The sequence below is a fragment of the Lampetra planeri genome, chromosome 24 (assembly GCF_965212315.1).
Source record: "Lampetra planeri chromosome 24, kcLamPlan1.2.h2, whole genome shotgun sequence".
Taxonomy (NCBI): Eukaryota; Metazoa; Chordata; class Hyperoartia; order Petromyzontiformes; family Petromyzontidae; genus Lampetra; species Lampetra planeri.
Genome location: NC_136130.1, coordinates 4,437,972 through 4,457,268, shown reverse-complemented (window position 1 = coordinate 4,457,268; position 19,297 = coordinate 4,437,972). Strand labels below are relative to the sequence as shown.

General features: G+C 58.0%; 1 protein-coding gene across 1 annotated transcript in view; it reads right to left on the bottom strand.

Annotated features, from left to right (window-relative positions):
- FREM1 (FRAS1 related extracellular matrix 1) overlaps positions 1–19,297 on the bottom strand; it is a 57,448-nt gene that overhangs the window by 28,768 nt on the left and 9,383 nt on the right. The window contains exons 5-23 of the mRNA XM_078605428.1: positions 17,160–17,703; positions 16,534–16,857; positions 15,802–15,910; positions 14,802–14,933; positions 14,199–14,549; positions 13,406–13,548; positions 12,425–12,624; positions 11,050–11,143; positions 10,167–10,334; positions 9,178–9,386; positions 8,896–8,989; positions 8,169–8,421; positions 6,865–7,083; positions 6,154–6,339; positions 5,685–5,881; positions 5,067–5,319; positions 3,706–3,850; positions 3,151–3,292; positions 1,174–1,384 (exon numbers count right to left, since the gene is read on the bottom strand). Coding sequence (XP_078461554.1) covers positions 1,174–1,384; positions 3,151–3,292; positions 3,706–3,850; positions 5,067–5,319; positions 5,685–5,881; positions 6,154–6,339; positions 6,865–7,083; positions 8,169–8,421; positions 8,896–8,989; positions 9,178–9,386; positions 10,167–10,334; positions 11,050–11,143; positions 12,425–12,624; positions 13,406–13,548; positions 14,199–14,549; positions 14,802–14,933; positions 15,802–15,910; positions 16,534–16,857; positions 17,160–17,703 — 3,974 coding nt within the window. The remainder of the gene's footprint in view (positions 1–1,173; positions 1,385–3,150; positions 3,293–3,705; positions 3,851–5,066; positions 5,320–5,684; positions 5,882–6,153; positions 6,340–6,864; positions 7,084–8,168; positions 8,422–8,895; positions 8,990–9,177; positions 9,387–10,166; positions 10,335–11,049; positions 11,144–12,424; positions 12,625–13,405; positions 13,549–14,198; positions 14,550–14,801; positions 14,934–15,801; positions 15,911–16,533; positions 16,858–17,159; positions 17,704–19,297) is intronic.

Sequence of the window (19,297 nt, the reverse complement as noted above, 5' to 3'; positions counted from 1 at the left end):
AGACGCCAGGGTACTGTATGTCTGGAATCACATCTTTTACAGATGGTACCAGATCACGGATTTTATGTACTGTGTTGAATCGGACCTGGATCTTGTGTTTAATCAGGATTTTGGAGATCTTTTTTGTGACCCCAGCAATGTAGGGTAAGGTGATGGTCTTGAAAGGCTCCTCAACAGGATCTTTCTTGATGGTTGGAGTGATGGCTTTGCGGATTGTGTAGTCGGAGTAACCATTAGCCTTAAGAGCTTGGCGTACGTGTTTGAGTTCACTGGAAATGTGTTCATGGTCGGAGATGCATTGGGCTCTATGATATAGAGTCTTGATGAGGGAATTCTTCTGGGATGGATGGTGGTGGGAATCCGGTTTTAGATAAGCATCCGTGTGGGTGGCTTTCCTGTAGACAGAGTGGCTCATTGAACCATCAGGTCTCCTTTTGATTAGGACATCCAAAAAGGGTAGCTTGCCATCATTTTCGACTTCCATGGTGAATCTGATGGCTGGGTGTATGGAATTGATGTGGTCGAGAAATTGGTCTAGAGCAGGCCGGCCATGTGGCCAGATGACAAAAGTGTCGTCTACGTACCTCTTCCATAAGGTCGGGCGTAGAGTGGCAGTCTGGATGGCGTCCGTCTCAAATTTTATCATTTGTGGTCAGGTCACTTCTGAAAAAGAGCTACATAGCTCAGTGGGCCTTATCTGGTAAAATATAATGTATTTTTAAAAATAGGTTTTCAGGATCAGGGTGAGAGAGTTATTGGCAGTATTAGAGGGCAAGCTTGGGGTGAGGGTTATTGATCACGAGCACAGACCAGATATCTCACTTGTTGGTACCAACAGTTTCTTTATGTGGCCAATAAAAGTTAACGGTGTGATGACCTTTAAAATGAGTGAGTTATCAAGTCACTCTAAACTAAAGTATGAAAACTAAACTAGCAAGGTGTGCACTCTGATCTTCGACAATTCACTAAATGAAGTAAAAACTACGCAAATATATTCGAACAAAATATTATTACGCACATCATAATCATGTTTAGTAATTTTCAGGCCAGATTTTTTTTTTATCCTGCGCAGTTCCGGGGCACCCCCCTCTCTCTACCGCCCCCTTCACCCTCACCCCCCCGCCCCCCCCTCCACCCCCCCGCCCGCCCCCCATCCCCGCACGAGCCGCTTGCCCTTGAGCGCATCGCGGATGGAGACGACGAAGGAGGAAGTGGGGGCGGCGTTGTCCCCGTCGGTGAGCGTGAAGCGAAACGAGTCGTGCAGCGCCGCCGCCGCCGCCGCCACCGGCGCCGCGCGGTGCCGGTAGCGCACGCGGTTCTCGTCCACGTCCTCCTGGGAGAAGGCGGCGCCGGCGAGGAGCTCACGCCACTCGCCCCCGTCCGACTGGCAACGGAGAAACAAGTGTGGGGCGATGCAATGTAATACAGTGGAGCAATGCAATGCAATACAATGTAGTAGGGCGATGCAATGTACTACAGTGGAGCAATGCAATGTAATACAATGTAGTGGGGCGATGCAATGCAATACAGTGGAGCAATGCAATGCAATACAATGTAGTGGGGCGATGCAATGTACTACAGTGGAGCAATGCAATGTAATACAATGTAGTGGGGCGATGCAATGTACTACAGTGGAGCAATGCAATGTAATACAATGTAGTGGGGCGATGCAATGTACTACAGTGGAGCAATGCAATGTAATACAATGTAGTGGGGCGATGCAATGCAATACAGTAGAGCAATGCAATGCAATACAATGTAGTGGGGCGATGCAATGTACTACAGTGGAGCAATGCAATGTAATACAATGTAGTGGGGCGATGCAATGCAATACAGTGGAGCAATGCAATGCAATACAATGTAGTGGGGCGATGCAATGTACTACAGTGGAGCAATGCAATGCAATACAATGTAGTGGGGCGATGCAATGTACTACAGTGGAGCAATGCAATGTAATACAATGTAGTGGGGCGATGCAATGCAATACAGTAGAGCAATGCAATGTAATACAATGTAGTGGGGCGATGCAATGCAATACAGTGGAGCAATGCAATGCAATACAATGTAATGGGGCGATGCAATGTACTACAGTGGAGCAATGCAATGTAATACAATGTAGTGGGGCGATGCAATGTACTACAGTGGAGCAATGCAATGTAATACAATGTAGTGGGGCGATGCAATGTACTAAAGTGGAGCAATGCAATGCGATACAATGTTGTGGGGCGATGCAATGTTCTACAGTGGAGCAATGCAATGTAATACAATGTTGTGGGGCGATGCAATGTTCTACAGTGGAGCAATGCAATGTAATGCAATGTAGTGGGGCGATGCAATGTACTACAGTGGAGCAATGCAATGCGATACAATGTTGTGGGGCGATGCAATGTACTACGGTGGAGCAATGCAATGTAGTACAATGTAGTGGGGCAATGCAATGTGATACAATGTAGTGGGGCAATGCAATGTAGTACAATGTAGTGGGTTGATGCAATGTGATACAATGTAGTGGAGCAATGCAATGCGATACAATGTTGTGGGGCGATGCAATGTACTACGGTGGATCAATGCAATGTAGTACAATGTAGTGGGGCAATGCAATGTGACACAATGTAGTGGGGCAATGCAATGTAGTACAATGTAGTGGGGCGATGCAATGTGATACAATGTAGTGGGGAAATGCAATGTGATACAATGTTGTGGGGCGATGCAATGTGATACAATGTTGTGGGGCGATGCAATGTGATACAATGTAGTGGGGCGATGCAATGTGATACAATGTAGTGGGGAAATGCAATGTGATACAATGTTGTGGGGCTATGCAATGTGATACAATGTTGTGGGGCGATGCAATGTGATACAATGTAGTGGGGCGATGCAATGTAGTACAATGTAGTGGGGCAATGCAATGTGATACAATGTAGTGGGGAAATGCAATGTGATACAATGTTGTGGGGCGATGCAATGTGATACAATGTTGTGGGGCGATGCAATGTGATACAATGTAGTGGGGCGATGCAATGTAGTACAATGTAGTGGGGCGATGCAATGTGATACAATGTAGTGGGGCGATGCAATGTGATACAATGTAGTGGGGCGATGCAATGTGATACAATGTAGTAGGGTGATGCAATGCCGGCAAGCTTGCACCTTGTGCTGCAGCGAGCCCTGCTGGGGCGCGCCAGCGAGCACGAAGGAGACGCCGTCGCGTCCCGTGTCTCCGTCCTCCGAGTCCAGCTCGGCACTGGAAATCACGCGGCTCTCGCCCCAATCCACCCACGCCCCGGCGTTCCTGCACGGGGAGTATGGCGCCGCGGTCACAATGCGGCCGTGCACTCGACGTGGAACCAACGCACGGGTGAGCCGGGAGGTTCGTCGTGGCCGGTGGTCGGCAAACCAAAATAACAAGAAGAGACATTTTTTTTGCGTGCGTGTTCGAATTCGGTAACAAACAAACAAAAAACCCCCCCTCAATATTTCGAAGAGACCACGCAATGCACTGCGGCGAATACGAGAGGGCGGTCCTCGACGAGTGACGTCACAAAGAGCCCGTCGAAGAGCCACCGCACGCGGCTCCGGGGCCGCAGCTTTGCCGACCCCTCGCTCTGTCCGATGCCGCACGAGGGCCTCGTTCTCAGCGGCGCGGCGCGCGGATCGCCATGGGGGGCGGTGGTGGGCTGCCCCCCTCCCCGCGCGAGGGCTCACCGCGTGAGGCGCGGCGGCTCGTCGTTGACCGGCTGGACGCGCACGTTGACGGTGGCTGTGGCGGCGTGCGCCCCGTCCCACACGCGCACCGAGAACGCGTCGTCAGCGCTCTCCGAGCCGTCGTGGACGTACGTCAGCGCCAGGCCTGCGCGCCGGCGGGGACGGTTAGAGAGAGAGCGGGAGGGGGAGACACCGTGAAGACAGAGATCCCCCCGATCGACTCACCGTGTATGGCAGTAGTGTCCTTCGCAAGACCCCTACAAAGACAAATATCCCCCCGTATAGCCTCAGCAGACTGTTGGGGCAAGTGCCGTGAGCGAGCGTCACCAATGAAGGCCGGTATGGCGCAACGAGGGGGGTGAGTGGCCAGCATCATGCCCGGCCGCCTCCATATATAGTCAATTCTGTACTCATATTCACACACAAACACTAATACACGCATACCGTCTCTTGCACGTGCATATACACATGCATATGCAAAAGACAAAGATCCGCCATATAGCCTTAACAGACTGTTGGGGCAAGTGCTGTTATGAAGGTCGAAATGGCACACGAGGGGGTGGGTGGCCAGCTACCTCACCTGGCCACATTTGTCTCCCCAGCGGCGATGTTTACACACCGCACCAGGTACTCATTTGAGGCTGAGTCGACTTCGGGGAGGCCCAGGACCGTTTCAGATAATCGTCACCGATGTTGGCCGTGAGCGGGAATCGCTAGGATCGTAGCGCTAACCGCTACACTACCGCTCCCCACACACACGTGCCCACACAAGTGCACACGCACATACCGAGCGCAACCGCGGCTCTGAGCAGCTCAGAGAAGACGCGTGGAGCAGCGCGGACCTCGGTAAGAAGAGCGGCCGGCGGATGTGCCCCAATGGTAGACACCAAACGATGGAAGACGAACAGAAAGCAGCAGAATGAACTAAAAACGATCAACTATTTTTCTCAGTAGCGAACCTGGCCACAAATGTCAGCCCAACAAAATGGCTCATCACGTGGAAATGCATTGCAGCCAAGACTCTAAGTGCGCGATGTTGATTCCAAATGTGGAGGGAAAAACCGGAGGACCCGGAGAAAAATCCACGTGTCCGCGGGGAGGGAGACACGCAAACTCCAAATATACAGCAGCAGGCGTCAGGGTTGCGATCTAACCCACAACCTCCTGTACACCAGGTGAGGTAGTTAACATCTCCTAGCCACCGTGATGATGATGAGAGAGAGACATCCCAAACTCCAAATATACAGCAGCAGGCGTCAGGGTTGCGATCTAACCCACAACCTCCTGTATACCGGGCGAGGTAGTGAACATCTCGCGAGTGCACCACGCCTAAATGCCAGCGCCGCACTGGTGCCGCGTGCCTTGCTTGAGCTGCTCCATGCCGAACGACGTCATCACGGCGTCGTCGCCGCCGGCGTGGCTCTCCGCGCCGTCGTGCTGCTGTGTCCCCGTGAGCCGGCGTCGCCGCGAGGGGTCGGCGCCGCGAGCGCCGCACACGAGGAGCCCGTGCCGGGGCTCCGCCACCACGGAGAAGCGGAGGGCGTCGGCGGGGACGTCCAGATCGACGGCGTCGATGACCGACGGTCCCAGCTCCCTGCTGTGTCCCTCCAGCACCTGGGAGATGGCGGGAGGCAGAGGAGAGAGAGAAGAGAGAGAGTAGAGAGAGAACAGCGAGCGGCTCGGTAGAGAGTTGATGACCCCTCTTTTAATGAAATGATCGTCACGATGATCATAACGGTGATGACGATGACGATGACCTTAATCCTTAACACTGCTGCAACTGTTGACAATCGTCAATCGCTAATACCGCTAAAGCAGCTGCTCCTGCTAACGATGATGTATGTGGACACGTAGAACTTCTTTGATGACGACAACGACGACGACGCTCACAACAATAGCGACCGCCGACAGCCGGGAGCCGTAACGACCACCGCCGGCTCCCATGCGGTGCGTGCGTGGGGGCCCCGCGGCCCGCCCACCGTGATGTTGTGCGCGACGAGGGCGGGCGCCTCGTCGTTGGCGGGCGCGATGAGCACGTGCAGGACGATGTCGCGCGAGCGCCGCTCGCCGTCCGTCGCGTGCAGCGCCAGCTGGTCGCCCGTGGGCTCCACGCGCTCGTGGCGCGACTGCACGTAGTTCACGTGGCCCGCCAGCAGGTCGTGCAGCGAGAACGAGCCTAGGGCAGCACCAGCGGCAGCAGAGAACACGGTGGGGGGGGGGGGAGGGTGGAAAGAGAGGGAAGGAGAGGGAAGGAGAGGGAAGGAGAGGGAAGGAGAGGGAAGGAGAGGGAAGGACATAAACGGGAGATAATGTTGAAGCAGGTGCGGCTCAACCAACTGGGCAGTGATAATCATCGTCATCATCATTTTTATCATCATCGCCGCACGCGCGTGCGAGTTGCGCGCGTGCGCACACGTGCGTGGAGGAGGCGACCGGGCAGCGCCGTACCAACGCTGATGCCGGCGTTGCTGCGCTCGTGGCCGGGCGACGGCCGCGCGTTCTCCACGAAGCCGAAGCGCGGCGGCGCCACCAGCACGAGCAGCAGCCGCTCTGGCGGCGTGTCGGGGTCCAGCGCCGTCAGGTGCTCCGCCGACACGCGGACGCGGCCCGCCTCCTCCACCAGCAGCACCGCGCCTGTGCCACCGCCACACAACCAAAGGTAAAGATCCCCACCCCCCCCACTGTAAGCCACACGGGGGCCGGTTGGGGCAAGCGTTGTGGTATGGCCAGCAACCACGCAGCGACCATGGTCGTCTCCCCGGCGATGATAGTTATCCGCCGCGTGGAGGGAAAACCCGAGGACACGCAAACTCCAAATATACAGCAGCAGGCGTCAGGGTCGGGATTGAACCCACGACCTCCTGCATACCAGGCGAGGTGGGTAACATCTCCTAGCCACCGCAGTGCCGTAAGCGTATGGCATCACTGTTGTTACGTCGAGCTCTGGTTTCTCGAAAAATTCTTCAGGATGTTCGTGGCACACTTAGTCCGGGTGAGCTCGGACCAGGTACCTCACTCGTCAGTACCGCCCGAGGTTCGCGTCACTTCAACAGCTTCCAATTTCTCGACGTGGCCGAGCGCGACAGGAAGCCGATCGTCGTAACGAGCGGCCGTCCTCGAGGAATGCCCCCAGGAGCCCTGCGAGCGCCCCGCACGCACCCACGGTGAGCGACGGCGCTTCGTTGTCGACGGGCGTCACGGTGATGTTGAGGTCGTGGATGGGCAGCGAGTCGTGAGCGGGGAGCGGGGGCGGCTCGCCTCCCTCCGCACCGTCGTCATCGTCGTCGCCGCCGGCGCCGTCTGCTCTGCTGCCAGCCTCGGCGTCGGACAGCACCAGCGTCACCGTGTCGTGGACGGCATGCAGTCCGATTTCCCCTCCTGCGGAGACGCGGACGGACCGGCGGACAAACGTGACCCTTGTTGCCAGCGTGAAGGTGATCAAATAGACGTGGCCAAGAATAACGGGAATTTGACATCAGAATCAGAACACTGATTTATACCGGAGGTATCCCACGAGCTGTAAAGTTATTCTTCACAGATGTCCAGTAAGTTTCACAGATGCCCCACGGAGGATGTAATACAGGAGGTGTTGAGACTCAAGAGGTGTTAAGAAACACCAAATAGACTGCACCGATGACAAGGCGCCTAGCACCGGTGAGACACAGCCATGAAAGACGCTGGCTCTGGTGCCGGCCAATCGGTTTCAAGTACTGCGTACGTTATGAAAGTCCGTATGTTTCACCACAAATATGTGTGGTTTATGGTTGCTTGATGCCTTGTAATAATGGGTGTCTATTTGGTGTTTAAAATGTCGTATTATTTCCAGAAAGGGTCAAAGATTTGAGAAATGAAACTGCGACACTTCTCACCAATTCACCGATTTCAGGTCGCGTGTGTGTGTGTGACCCAAGCGTGACCCATGCGTGTGTGTGACCCAAGCGTGACCCATGCGTGTGTGTGACCCAAGCGTGACCCATGCGTGTGTGTGACCCAAGCGTGACCCATGCATGTGTGTGACCTAAGCGTGACCCATGCGTGTGTGTGACCCAAGCGTGACCCATGCGTGTGTGTGACCCAAGCGTGACCCATGCGTGTGTTCCCACCCGTGGGTGGTCGCGTATCCCCGCGTGCGTACCCGTGTCTGTGTGTGCACCCAAGTCAGAGCGGTTATGGGGAGCGGTGGTGCAGCGGTTAACGCCAGTGACGATTATCTGAACCGGTCCTGGGCCTCCCCTAGGTCGATTCAGCCTCAAATGAATACCTGATACGGTGTGTCAACATCATCACTGGGGAGACAAAGGCGGCCGGGCGTGGTGCTGGCCGCCCACCCCCTCGTGCGCCGTGCCGGCATTCATAGGTGCCACTCGCTAACAGCACTTGCCCCAACAGTCTGTCAGGGCTACACCCACGTGACCCACGCACGTATAACCACGTGCCCCCGCCCCCGCGTACCCGCCGCGTACCCGTGTGAGTGTACGCAATGAGCCCCCGCGCGACGTCTCCCTGCGTGAAGCGCAGCGTGGGCACGCCGGCCCGCGTGAGCGCGCCGAGCGACGGCGCCCGCGCCACCAGGTAGAGGAGGCGCCCCGTCGCGCTGTCGGCGTCGCTCGCCGCCAGGTGGGCCACCGTCACGGGCACCGCGCCCCCCTCGGGGCACGGCAGCTCGGGGAGCAGCCCGGCCAGCAGCTGGGGGGACTCGTCATTGACGGGGGAGACCTGCGGGATCGGGGCGGGGGGGAGGAGGTGTGGGTAGGAGTCAGGTTTTGCGTTGTGGTTGCTTTTGACGCTTCTAAATGAAACCCTTCACCGTTCCGATGATGAACGGTCATCAGTTTATTTTCTTTCTTTTCTGCCCGACTCGGTTCTGACTACGTGCGTGTATGCCGAAACGCGTGTGCGTCGTCGAAACGATTTGCGAAAGGAATCGGAAGTAAAAGAGCGTGTGGCACAGTTTGGCGCCGGCTATCACAGAGTGCGGTCGTGTCGCCACGGTTGTCTGCGGTGAGCACAGTACAGTGCTTTAGAAAACAGCGGCGCTGCGCTTATCTGAATAAATTTTACACCAAGCCGCTCGGGGAGCTCCCCCCCCTGTAACGTGCAGACGTCTTGGAACGGGAGAAGGTTAAGACGGCGCCTTCATGCTAGCGCTCTCCGTCTTGTCACAAGTCCGTGCGTGCGTCCGGCGGTCACCTGAATGCGAAGGACTCCCTCTGCGGTGTTGGTGCCGTCGGTGGCCGTGATCACGACGTCGTCCTCCAGCGTCTCCGAGCTGTCGTGCTGGTAACTGCCGACGGCATCGCGGTCGGTTCAAGTTTCCAACGACGTCAACGGCGACACTTCCCGCGCGTTGCCGCGCCGTCTTTGTCCGCGTGTTTACGTGGTACGCCGCGCGTGTTCGTGCGTCTGCGCGTGCGGCCGTCCCGCGTGTTGCCGTAGCGCACGTGAACTCGTCGCCGCGCCGCGTGTGCTCACGTGAGCCGCAGGTCCCGTACGTGCGCCGCCGTGAAGCGGTCGCCCTCGAGCAGCGCGACGCCGTCGAGCAGCAGCTCCCCGTGGCGCGGGCGGCGTGACACGAGCAGCGCCAGCGTCGCCGCCTCCGAGTCGGCGTCCCACACGGAGAGCGCCTCCTCCCCCAGGGCGCACCACGCACCCTCATCCACGTGCACGGGGAACACCTCGAGCTGCATGCGCACACACACGCGCACACACAAACATACACGCGCCCACACACGCGCACACACACGCACACACACGTGCACACACACACGCATACACATGCACATCACGCACAAAGATCTCCCGTATAGCCGTAACAGACTCTTGGGGCAGGTGTTGCTCGCGAACACCTATCACGCCCGGCCGCCTTTGTCTCCGAGTGGCGATGTTTACACACCGCACCGGGTATTCATTTGAGGCTGAGTCGACCTACGGGAGGCCCAGGACCGATTCAGATAATCGTCATGCACACGCACGCACGAACGCATAGGCGCAAAGGTTCGTTTGCGAGTGCCTCTTGTCCCCTCTTCATTCGCGGACGATACCGCCAAGCGTCTGGTGACCTACATTGTTGGGTTAGGCGCCGCGTTAACGATCCAACCACATCCGCGTCGTCAAGACCCTCACACCACCCGACACACGTGCGTGCGTGCGCGTGCGTGCGCTTGCGTGCGTGTGCGTGCGCGTGCGTGCGTGTGCGTGCGTGCGTGCGTGTGCGTGCGTGCGCGTGTGTGCGTGCGTGCGTGTGTGTGCGTGTGCGTGCGTGTGCGTGCGTGCGTGTGTGCGTGTGCGTGCGTGTGTGTGCGTGCGTGCGTGTGCGTGTGTGCGTGTGCGTGCGTGCGTGCGTGCGTGTGCGTGCGTGCGCGTGTGTGCGTGCGTGCGCGTGCGTGCGTGCGTGTGCGTGCGCGTGTGTGCGTGTGCGTGCGTGCGTGTGTGTGCGTGCGTGCGTGTGCGCGTGCGCGTGCCTGTGGCGGCTGGTTGTCCACGGGCAGCACGGTGATGTTGAACGTGAAGCCCTCGGCCACGCCGCCGTGCCGGTCGGTGACGGTGAAGGCAAACTCCACGGACCGCGGCCAGGGCCCCACGTCGGCCATGGGCGGCATGTACGCCACCTTCATGTGGTTCACGGCGTGCTGCACACACACACACACAAAGGTCCCCCGAGTAGCCTTCATATGCATGTACGTATGTAGAACTTCTTTCCCACCCTATGTTGCCAACCGTGCTCATTGGAGGTTTGGGGGAAGGAGAACAAACTAAACACAATAAAGCAGCTCCAAAGAAATGAGTTTTAAACAGACTGTTGGGGCAAGTGCTGTTAGCGAGCACCTATGAAGGCCGACGCGGCGCACTAGGGGGTGGTGTGGCCAGCACCACGCCCGACCGCCTTTGTCTCCCCAGTGGCAATGTTTACACGCAGCGCCAGGTACTCATTTGAGGCCTAGGGCAGGCCCAGGACCGGTTCAGATAATGGTCACCGGTGTTGGCCGTGAGCGTAAATCGAACTCGGGGTCAGTTTCTTGCCGAATGAAGCATCGCAGTAGTAGTAGTAATAATAATCCATAATAGAGGTTTTTTTGGTTTAGATCGCGTAAATATATAAATGTGTCGTTAAAACCCACCACCACCCGACACAGCCAACTAGTAAGGGTTGTCACGTAAACAGAACGTGGCCAATTCGTCACTAGTACAGCACTAGTGTGTAGTGTATAGTGTAGTATACTAGTACAGCACTAACCGGTGTGTGGGAGAGCCAAGCCTCAACATTTACAATCTGAGTACGACGTTCCACCAGTAATTACAACCAGCTTCATCAGGCGACGGCCAGATAAGAATTATGATAACAACCTGTGTGAAGGAGCGGATCTCAGCCACCGAAGCATCTTTCGTCGCCTTGGTCATGCTGTCCATTGACACGAGCTTCCCGGCGTCCAGGGATCCGCTGTCGAGGCACACGACACAAGCCGACGTCAACGCTGCCGCGACAGTCCCACGATGAATCTCTTGCACGGAGAACACCGGAGGAAAGAAAAAAAAAACCCGGCAGCATTCGATGTTCGTTTAACCAGGCAGGAGGCCGGCTGGCTCGGGGCTCAGAGAGCACTGAGCTGGCAACCGCTAATATCCTGGGTTCAAATCCGGGCACCCGCCCCCCTCCCCCCCCCATTAAACTGGGTTCTTGAGTGCGGCGAGTCGATGGCGATCACACGGAGAGCCGGCGGCCACAATCGCCCGAGCTCTGCGGTCCTCTGTATATGAAGGTGTTACCGGCCAATTAATCCTTTCCCGTTCGGAGACGTCCGCAAGTTGCAGGGTGGGCGGTCCCGTTCGCCTCTGAATCTCGGAACGCGCGAGCGGCTCAACTGTGCCACACGCCCTCCCGCACGGCCTTGTGGGAGCCTCTGTACCGATACACTTATTTTTATGGTTTCGTTTTCATGATGTACACATACGTCATCGGAACAGAATCGGAAGAAAAACTGATGACGTACACATACGGGAAAGAGCTGATGAGTGTTTAAATGTGGGAGGAAACCGGAGCACTCCAGAGTAAACCCACGCATGCGAGGGGGAAACACTCTATCCCATCTGCTTCTGGCAGAGCCAGGGTATGCCAGCGGCACCTCCTAATCGTGAGGCTCGTGATCCACCAACCCTCGCTGCCACCTCCACAGCGCTAGATTACAGGCAGCCACGTGCAGCAGTGTAGCCACCGCCGTGCATCGAGAAGAACCGACTCGGACGGAGTGCCGTGTGGAGGCCAAGCGCTGAGCTGGCGCTCCTGACATTGTTGGCAGACATCGAGGTTTCCACCACTTGTGGTTTAACCAGATTTACACAATTGAACAGAGTTTACGGTCCCAGCCTGGATACCAACAAACATAAAACCTTTCACTTAAATTCGGTTGTACGTACGCATGTTAAACTTCTTTCGCACCGTACGTAGCCAACCGCGCTAATCACGCGTGCGGGGAGAAGGACAACAAACTGAACACAGTCAGCGGTTCTAAAGAAAAGGTTCTGCACTTCACGTGGCTAAACTCCAGCTCTGGTGGGACCGCCAAATCCAGCAAAACCCAAACTATGGGACAAGCTTGGCAGACGTGCGCCTATAATGACGTCGCGGGGACGGTCAACGTGCACGCGGTATCGTAACATCGCCGCCGTGATACCACGGCGATTCAAAATCACCCGCCGCCGCCGGCAAGACCGCCACCCTCACCCGGCGCCGTCCACGAATCGGCAGGGCCGCACGAGGACGTAGAGCAGCTCCTGCGGGGGCGTGTCGGCGTCGCTGAACCGCAGCATCTCCCGCGTCAGCACCGCCAGCTCCGTCTCGCGCACCGCCAGGGTGCGCCGTGCGCCGCCCGCGACCTCGCGCGGCACCTCGTTGTCCACCGGCGTCACGTGCACCGTCATGGTCTGCGCGCATGGGGGGGGTCAGTCGGACGAGCGGGCGACGTTCGCGGCCGCACGGCACCGCCATGGCCGAGGACGACCCGCCTCTTGAGATGGACGGAGCGTGGTGCTCGACGCGTCCCCGTCAGCGGCATTTGTGATCCTCGGAGGTTTTTGGGGTTAGATCGCGTGAATAAAAATGCGTCGTTAAGCCCGCCACCACCGGACACAGCCAACTAGTAGGGTTTGTCACGTTGAGAAAACATGGCAATTCTTTACCCCGACAGCACACCGGCGTGTTGGAGCGTAAACCCACGACAACATTTGCAATTCGACTATCGCGACGTTTCTCCGGTAATTACAACGAGCACAATCAGGCGACAGCCAGAGTTGTGGAGAGATCCTCCTGTTTCGGTCTTAAACCCAAAAACCTCGATGATGGATAATATTGGTCACGAAAGCCGACTAGGCGTTAAACTGTGAATATATAACAGGCGACGTTTTGGGCAAAAGTGCCATGCAGAAGAAGGGGGTATTGCCAGAATCGTTACCCATTACTACGATTATATATTTTTCCTTCCAAGGCCTTGCAGTGCTTATTAACGAACGTTGGTGAACCCACTGCAGCCTGCGCTACGCGAAAGCGGCGCAGTCACGTCCACGCGGCCCCCCCCCCCCACCTCAACCCCCCCCCCGCCAACCTCGACCCCCCCCAAGCTCGACCCCCTCCAACCTCGACCACCTCCACCGCCCCCCACCCCCCCATCTGGAACCCCCCCCCCCCGTCCCCCGGGGGTGCGCGTGCCTGCTTGTCGGACACGTTCGGAGGCTCGTGCGTGTCCGAGAGCACGAACTCGAAGGAGTCGTGCAGCTCCTTGCCGCCGCGGTGCTCGTAGAAGATGAGGCCGTCGAAGAGGTCCCTCTGCAGGAACCGCTCCACGGGCTGCCCTGCTCACGCCACGAGCGCACACAAAGCCCTCGCCACGAGCGCACACGAAGCCCTCGCCACGAGCGCACACGAAGCCCTCGCCACGACCGCACACGAAGCCCTCGCCACGAGCGCACACGAAGCCCTCGCCACGAGCGCACACGAAGCCCTCGCCACGAGCGCACACGAAGCCCTCGCCACGAGTGCACACGAAGCCCTCGCCACGAGTGCACATGAAGCCCTCGCCACGACCGCACATGAAGCCCTCGCTACAATCGCACACGAAGCCCTCGCTACAATCGCACACGAAGCCCTCGCCACGACCGCACACGAAGCCCGCGCCACAACCAATGCCAGTTACACTCGTTTCTTTTTTTAAGCTATGGGAGGAACCCGGAGGAACCCCACGCAGGATAGGGGGAGAACGCACAAAACTACACAGGGCGCCCGAGTCGGGAATCGAACCCTGCTGTGAGACATTTCCAATTCGCACGGTTGGCTACGTGCGATTGCGAAAGAAGTTCAGCATACACACATACGTTACCACCGCGAGACTCGACAATTCACCGCATCGCTAACCCAACGGTACACATCGCACCACCAATATATGCGAATCGAGAGGCGAGTCGCGGGTTGCGGGTGGGGATTAGCGGATCACGAAGTGACTCACCGGGGCCGCCCGGCTCGTCCTTACGGAGCAGCCGCCCGGCGGCGGGCGGCGCCGTCACGGTGAAGAGCACCCTGCCGTCGTCGTGCGGCTCGTCGGGGTCGCTGGCGCGCAGCACCTCGGGCGAGACGAGCACCGTCTCGCCGGCGCACGCGGCGAGCGCCAGCGCGATGACGAGCGCCGGCGGCGTGTCGTCGACGGGCGCCACGCGCACGGGGAAGGAGTGGCGCGCAGAGTGGCGGCCGTCCGTCACGCGGAACGCCACGTGGTCGCGGGCGCCGTCGCTGCCGTCGTGGTGGTAGCGCACGGCGCCGTCGCGCAGGTCGCGCACCGAGAACGAGAAGCCCTTACCTCCTATGGGGGGGGGGGGGGGGGTGGGGGGGGGAGGGAGGGTGGGAGAGCTCATCGAGTGCCTGCGGCTGCACGCGTCGCCTGCCCTACTGCGCACGCTGCACACCGCACCGCCGTGCCCCAGCCACCCCGGGTCCCCTCCGTGGCCCCTTCTCCCACCCACGTGTGAGACCCCCTCCTCTCACCCCCCCCACCCTCCCCCCCCACCCACCCCCCCTACCCTCCCCCCCCACCTACCCCCCCCACCCTCCCCACCGCGCACGCTGAGGCGCCCGTGCTGCAGGCCGTCCACGGCGAGGATGCGCACGGCGGCCAAGTCGTCGTTGTCCACCACCTGGAAGCGGTCCCACGTGATGGCCCGCGACTGCCCCTCCAGCAGGTCCAGGCCTGGGCGGGGTGGGGGTGCACACGGGGGCGGGGGGGAGGGTGGAGGACCATGGGGTGTAGGGGTGGGGGGGAGATGGAGGGGGGAGGTAGGGGGGGAGATGGAGGGGGTGGAGATGGAGGGGGGGGGCGACGGGAGCACACAGGGGCATGGTGAGCCATCACACAAAGATGGTCACTGCATTGCGCTTCTGCGGTCGTCTGGAACGTTCTTCCGTCCGATATTAGGAAGCCACTGGAGCGATGCACTTTTAAATAATCTCGTTTGAAAACGAATTTCTTTAGAACTCATTTTTGCGCTTAGTTTGTTGTCCTTCCCCCGCACCTCCAATTAGCGTGGTTGGCTACGTACGGTGGGGAAGACGTTCAACGTACACACAGCACACAATTGACACAATAAGGAACACACGGGACCTGAAGCATGCATCCCAACGGTGTGCAGGTACCATCTAGGTCAGTCATCCCCTAAGACTGTCCCGGGACCTCCTTCCATGCTTCACGTGGCCTCAGAGTGCACCTAGCCTGGCACAAGCGCTGTGGTGATGTGGCTGTTGTTGTGTGCGTGTGGGGAGCGGCTTCCCGAGTATGATGCCTACTCACGGCCAACAGCAGTGACGAATATCCAAACTCTTCCTGGGCCTCTCCTAGGCCGACTCAGAATTTTAACGAGTACCCGGTGCGGTGTGCAAACATCGGCATTGGGGAAGACAAAGGAGGCAGGGCGTGGTGCTGGCCACCCACCGCTTCGTGTGCCGTGCGGGCCTCCATAGGACCTCACCAACAGCACTTGCCCTCACGTTCAAGACTATCGGGGTTAGGAGGGGGAGGGGAGATCTTTGCGAGTGTCCGTGTGGGGCCGCGCATCGCACACCCATGTTCCAGGAGACGCGGGGCGCGTTGGTCTCCGTGTTGCGGATGGAGATGTGGAGCATCAGCGGGGCGCTCCGAGCAAAGTACGAGTCGTGAACCTCGAACTCCGCCTGCCGTGTGAGTGTGCGTGCGTGCGCGCGTTAGAAGCGTGTGTGCGTTCGTGTGTGCGTGACACCAGAACCACAGGACACACAGCTCCATAGACACGGATACATGGGCAAAAGTCCAGCCGCTCACCAGCCAGCTAGACAGACAGACCATTGCACAGACTCGGATTCAGCCGTGTAGCCATTGCAGACCCTGACAGAGACAAGCACCCTGCCTGTGCTCTATTAGGTAGACACACAGCCAGAGTGACCGACATTAATACAGACAGACACCCAGCCCGCCTGTGTTCTGTTGGACAGACGCTCACAGTCAGACAGGCAACCAGCCTGTACTCTGACCAGTAGAACAAACCAACACAGTCACTCACAGAGTCAACCAACAGCCAGCTAGACTGACGGACTGCCTGTGCTGTATTAGAAACACAACCAGCCAGTCAGAGAGACATGGACAGGCAGCCTCCACTCTGTCCAATATCCACACAGAGCTTGACGCTTACCTCACTCACCCTCCCCCCGCCCTCCTTCCCACCATCCTGCCTGCTTCCGTGCCTGCCCACCTGTCTGCCCTCCTGTCCACCCGCCATGTCCGCTCTCCCGCCCGCCCCCCTCCCCGTGCGCCCACCCACCTCGTAGGTGCGTCGCTCGGCGTGGCTCGAGTTGGGCGGCTGGTACGCGACGAGCATCTCGTTGAGGTCCCTCCAGGTGAAGGAGGTGACGGGCCGCGTGTGGTCGCTCAGGTGGGTGAGGAAGCCCTCGGCGGGCGGCTCGGTGACGTTGAACACCAGGTCGTGGCGCGGCGTCTCGCCGTCCTTGGCGTCGAGCGAGGCGACGCTGATGGGCGTCAGGATGAACTGGTCCACCTCCAGGATGAAGGACGACATGGGGGCGGCGTGCGGCGGCTGGTTGGGCACGGCGCCCTCGATGTGCACGGGCAGCCACATGTGCTCCACCTATTGCGGACGGACGGAGAGTCCGCGGGCAGACGGACCCACAGTCATGTACATACGTTGAACTTCTTTCGCACCGTACGTAGCCAACCGTGCTAATCTGAGGTGCGGGAGCGGGGGAGAGGACAACAAACTAAACTCGAACAGAGAGCACGTGGGGGTCACAAAAGGGCAGGGGGTGGGTGGCCAACACCACGCCCGGCCGCCTTGTCTCCCTAGTGACGATGTTTACACACCGCACCAGGTACAAACACGACACACACACACAGACACGACACACACACACACCGACACGCGTGCCCTACTCTGTGCGGCTGGCCGCGCGAGCCATCCCGGATCTCCAGCACCAGGGGCACGTAGTCCACGTCGGGGCCCGGCGGGCTCAGGTGCTCGTAACGCAGCCCCATGCTCAGGAAGCGCTCGCAGGGCACCCTGCCCAGCACCGCTCCCACCGCACTCAACCTCTCGCCGCCCGGCGGCGGCGGCGGCGCCAACTCTCCGCCGCCGGCGCCGCCGAAGGAGTGCGGCGTGTCTCCCCGCCCGCCCTCCGGATCCGGACCGGAATCCGCGTCCGCCGCCCCGTCGCGGTGGGGCGCGACGAGGCGGCCGTGCGCCGGCAGGCCGGTCTCCTCGCTCGGCACGCGGATCCAGCAGCTGCGGCCGCGCGCCGGGTTCTCGGCGTCGGGCGCCAGCGACAGGACGGAGCGATCGAGGGCGCCGCTCGTGCCCATGAACGACGCGACGCGGAGCGGCGAGGGGCCCGGCAGGAGCAGCGCGGTACCCGGCGCCGGCTCGCCGATGGTCACGAGCAGGCGCACCAGCTCCAGCTGCGTGTCCGAGTCCGAGAAGCTGCGGCCAGAGTACAGGGACTTTGTTTAATCTTATACTTTTTCCGTTCCGATGACGAACGTGCGCGTACGTCGTCAGTTTTTCTTCCGATTCCGTTCTGATGATGTACGTGTGCATCGTCAAAATGGAACCAGAAGAAAAAATAAAGTGAATTGATTGGTACCGAGGATCCCACGAGGCTATGCGGGAGAGCATGTGGCACAGTTTGGCGCCAGCTGTCTTAGGGTGCGTAGAGTCGTGTCGCTACGGTTCTTTGTGGCGAGTAAAACGTCTTTTAAAACAACGGCGCTACGCCTCTAAACATAACATGAACACTGAGCTGCTTGTCCGTTCCGAGCTTTAGCAGTGAATGCGACCCCCCCCCCCGACACACACACAACTTGCAGACGTCTCAGAATGGGAAAGGGTTAAGATTTGCCGAAAGACAAAACGGATCGCGAGTCAAAGTGCAACGGGACAGTCGCTGTCGCAAGAGCCGTTGCTGTGGGGAACGTCATCACTCCAACTCTTGCCACGGCTGCCGTTCGCCGTTCTTCCATTCTGAGTCGTGGACTCGGAGTCCAAGCAACGTGCAGAGTCAGTCTGAGCAGCACCAGTGCTTAAATGTGTTTTTTTAATTTTTTTATTTTTTTTATTTTTTTTATTTTAGTGAATGCAAAGTCCCTAAGCCAAGCGGTTGCTTCCGGTGCTGCTGTATTGAGGGCGAGTCGGCCTCCGCTGACTTTGTGAATTGGGCAGACTTCTAGGATGTGGTGCGTGGGTTTGCTCCAGCCCACAGGAACACAAGGCGCTTGCTCTCATGCCCCTTCGGTGGAGGTTGGCGAGTCACGGGCTGTGACCGGTCCTGAAGCTGTTGGGTGTGGACCCACTCCTTCCTGGGGAGGTTGTAACCAGGAGGTAGTCACGAGGTACTTAGTCGTATAGTTCGTTTTATAGTTATAGTATTATAGTTGTAGTGTTATAGTTTTAGTGTTATAATGTAGGTGGTATAGTTATAGTGGTATAGTTACAGTGTTGGTGTTATATCATGGGACCTCCTTTGCCAGTACCAAAATATGGTAATAGGTTTTTTCCCTTTTTTCTGGCAACCAAACAGTTGTGTTAAGATGTTAAAACACCAAACTGAAACCTTTTACAAGGAATCATGTCTGCATTAACCACAATACTTGTGGTCAGAATGCAAACAAAAAACATACTCTGATAATAAAGGCATTGTCCTTGAAACTGATTGGTCCACACCAGAGACAGCTTTCTTTTGAGCCTCGTCTCAAACGGTCTTAGACCAGAGGACGCCAAAAGGCGCCCAGTTTGGTGTTTTAACATCTCAACGCCTGTTTTGTTGCCATGAAAAAGGGGAAAACCTATTCTCATATTTTGGTACTGGCAAAGGAGGTCCCATGAAATAAAACACGTGTTAAGATGTTCAACCACCAAATAGCAACGTTTTGCAAGGAGTCAAGTCTGCGTGATCACCACACGCACTTGTGCTGAACACGCAGACAAACTCTGATAACATCTACAGGCGTCAGAGTCGGGATTGAACCCACAACCTCCTGTATACCGGGCGAGGTAGTTAACATCTCGTAGAGTGGGG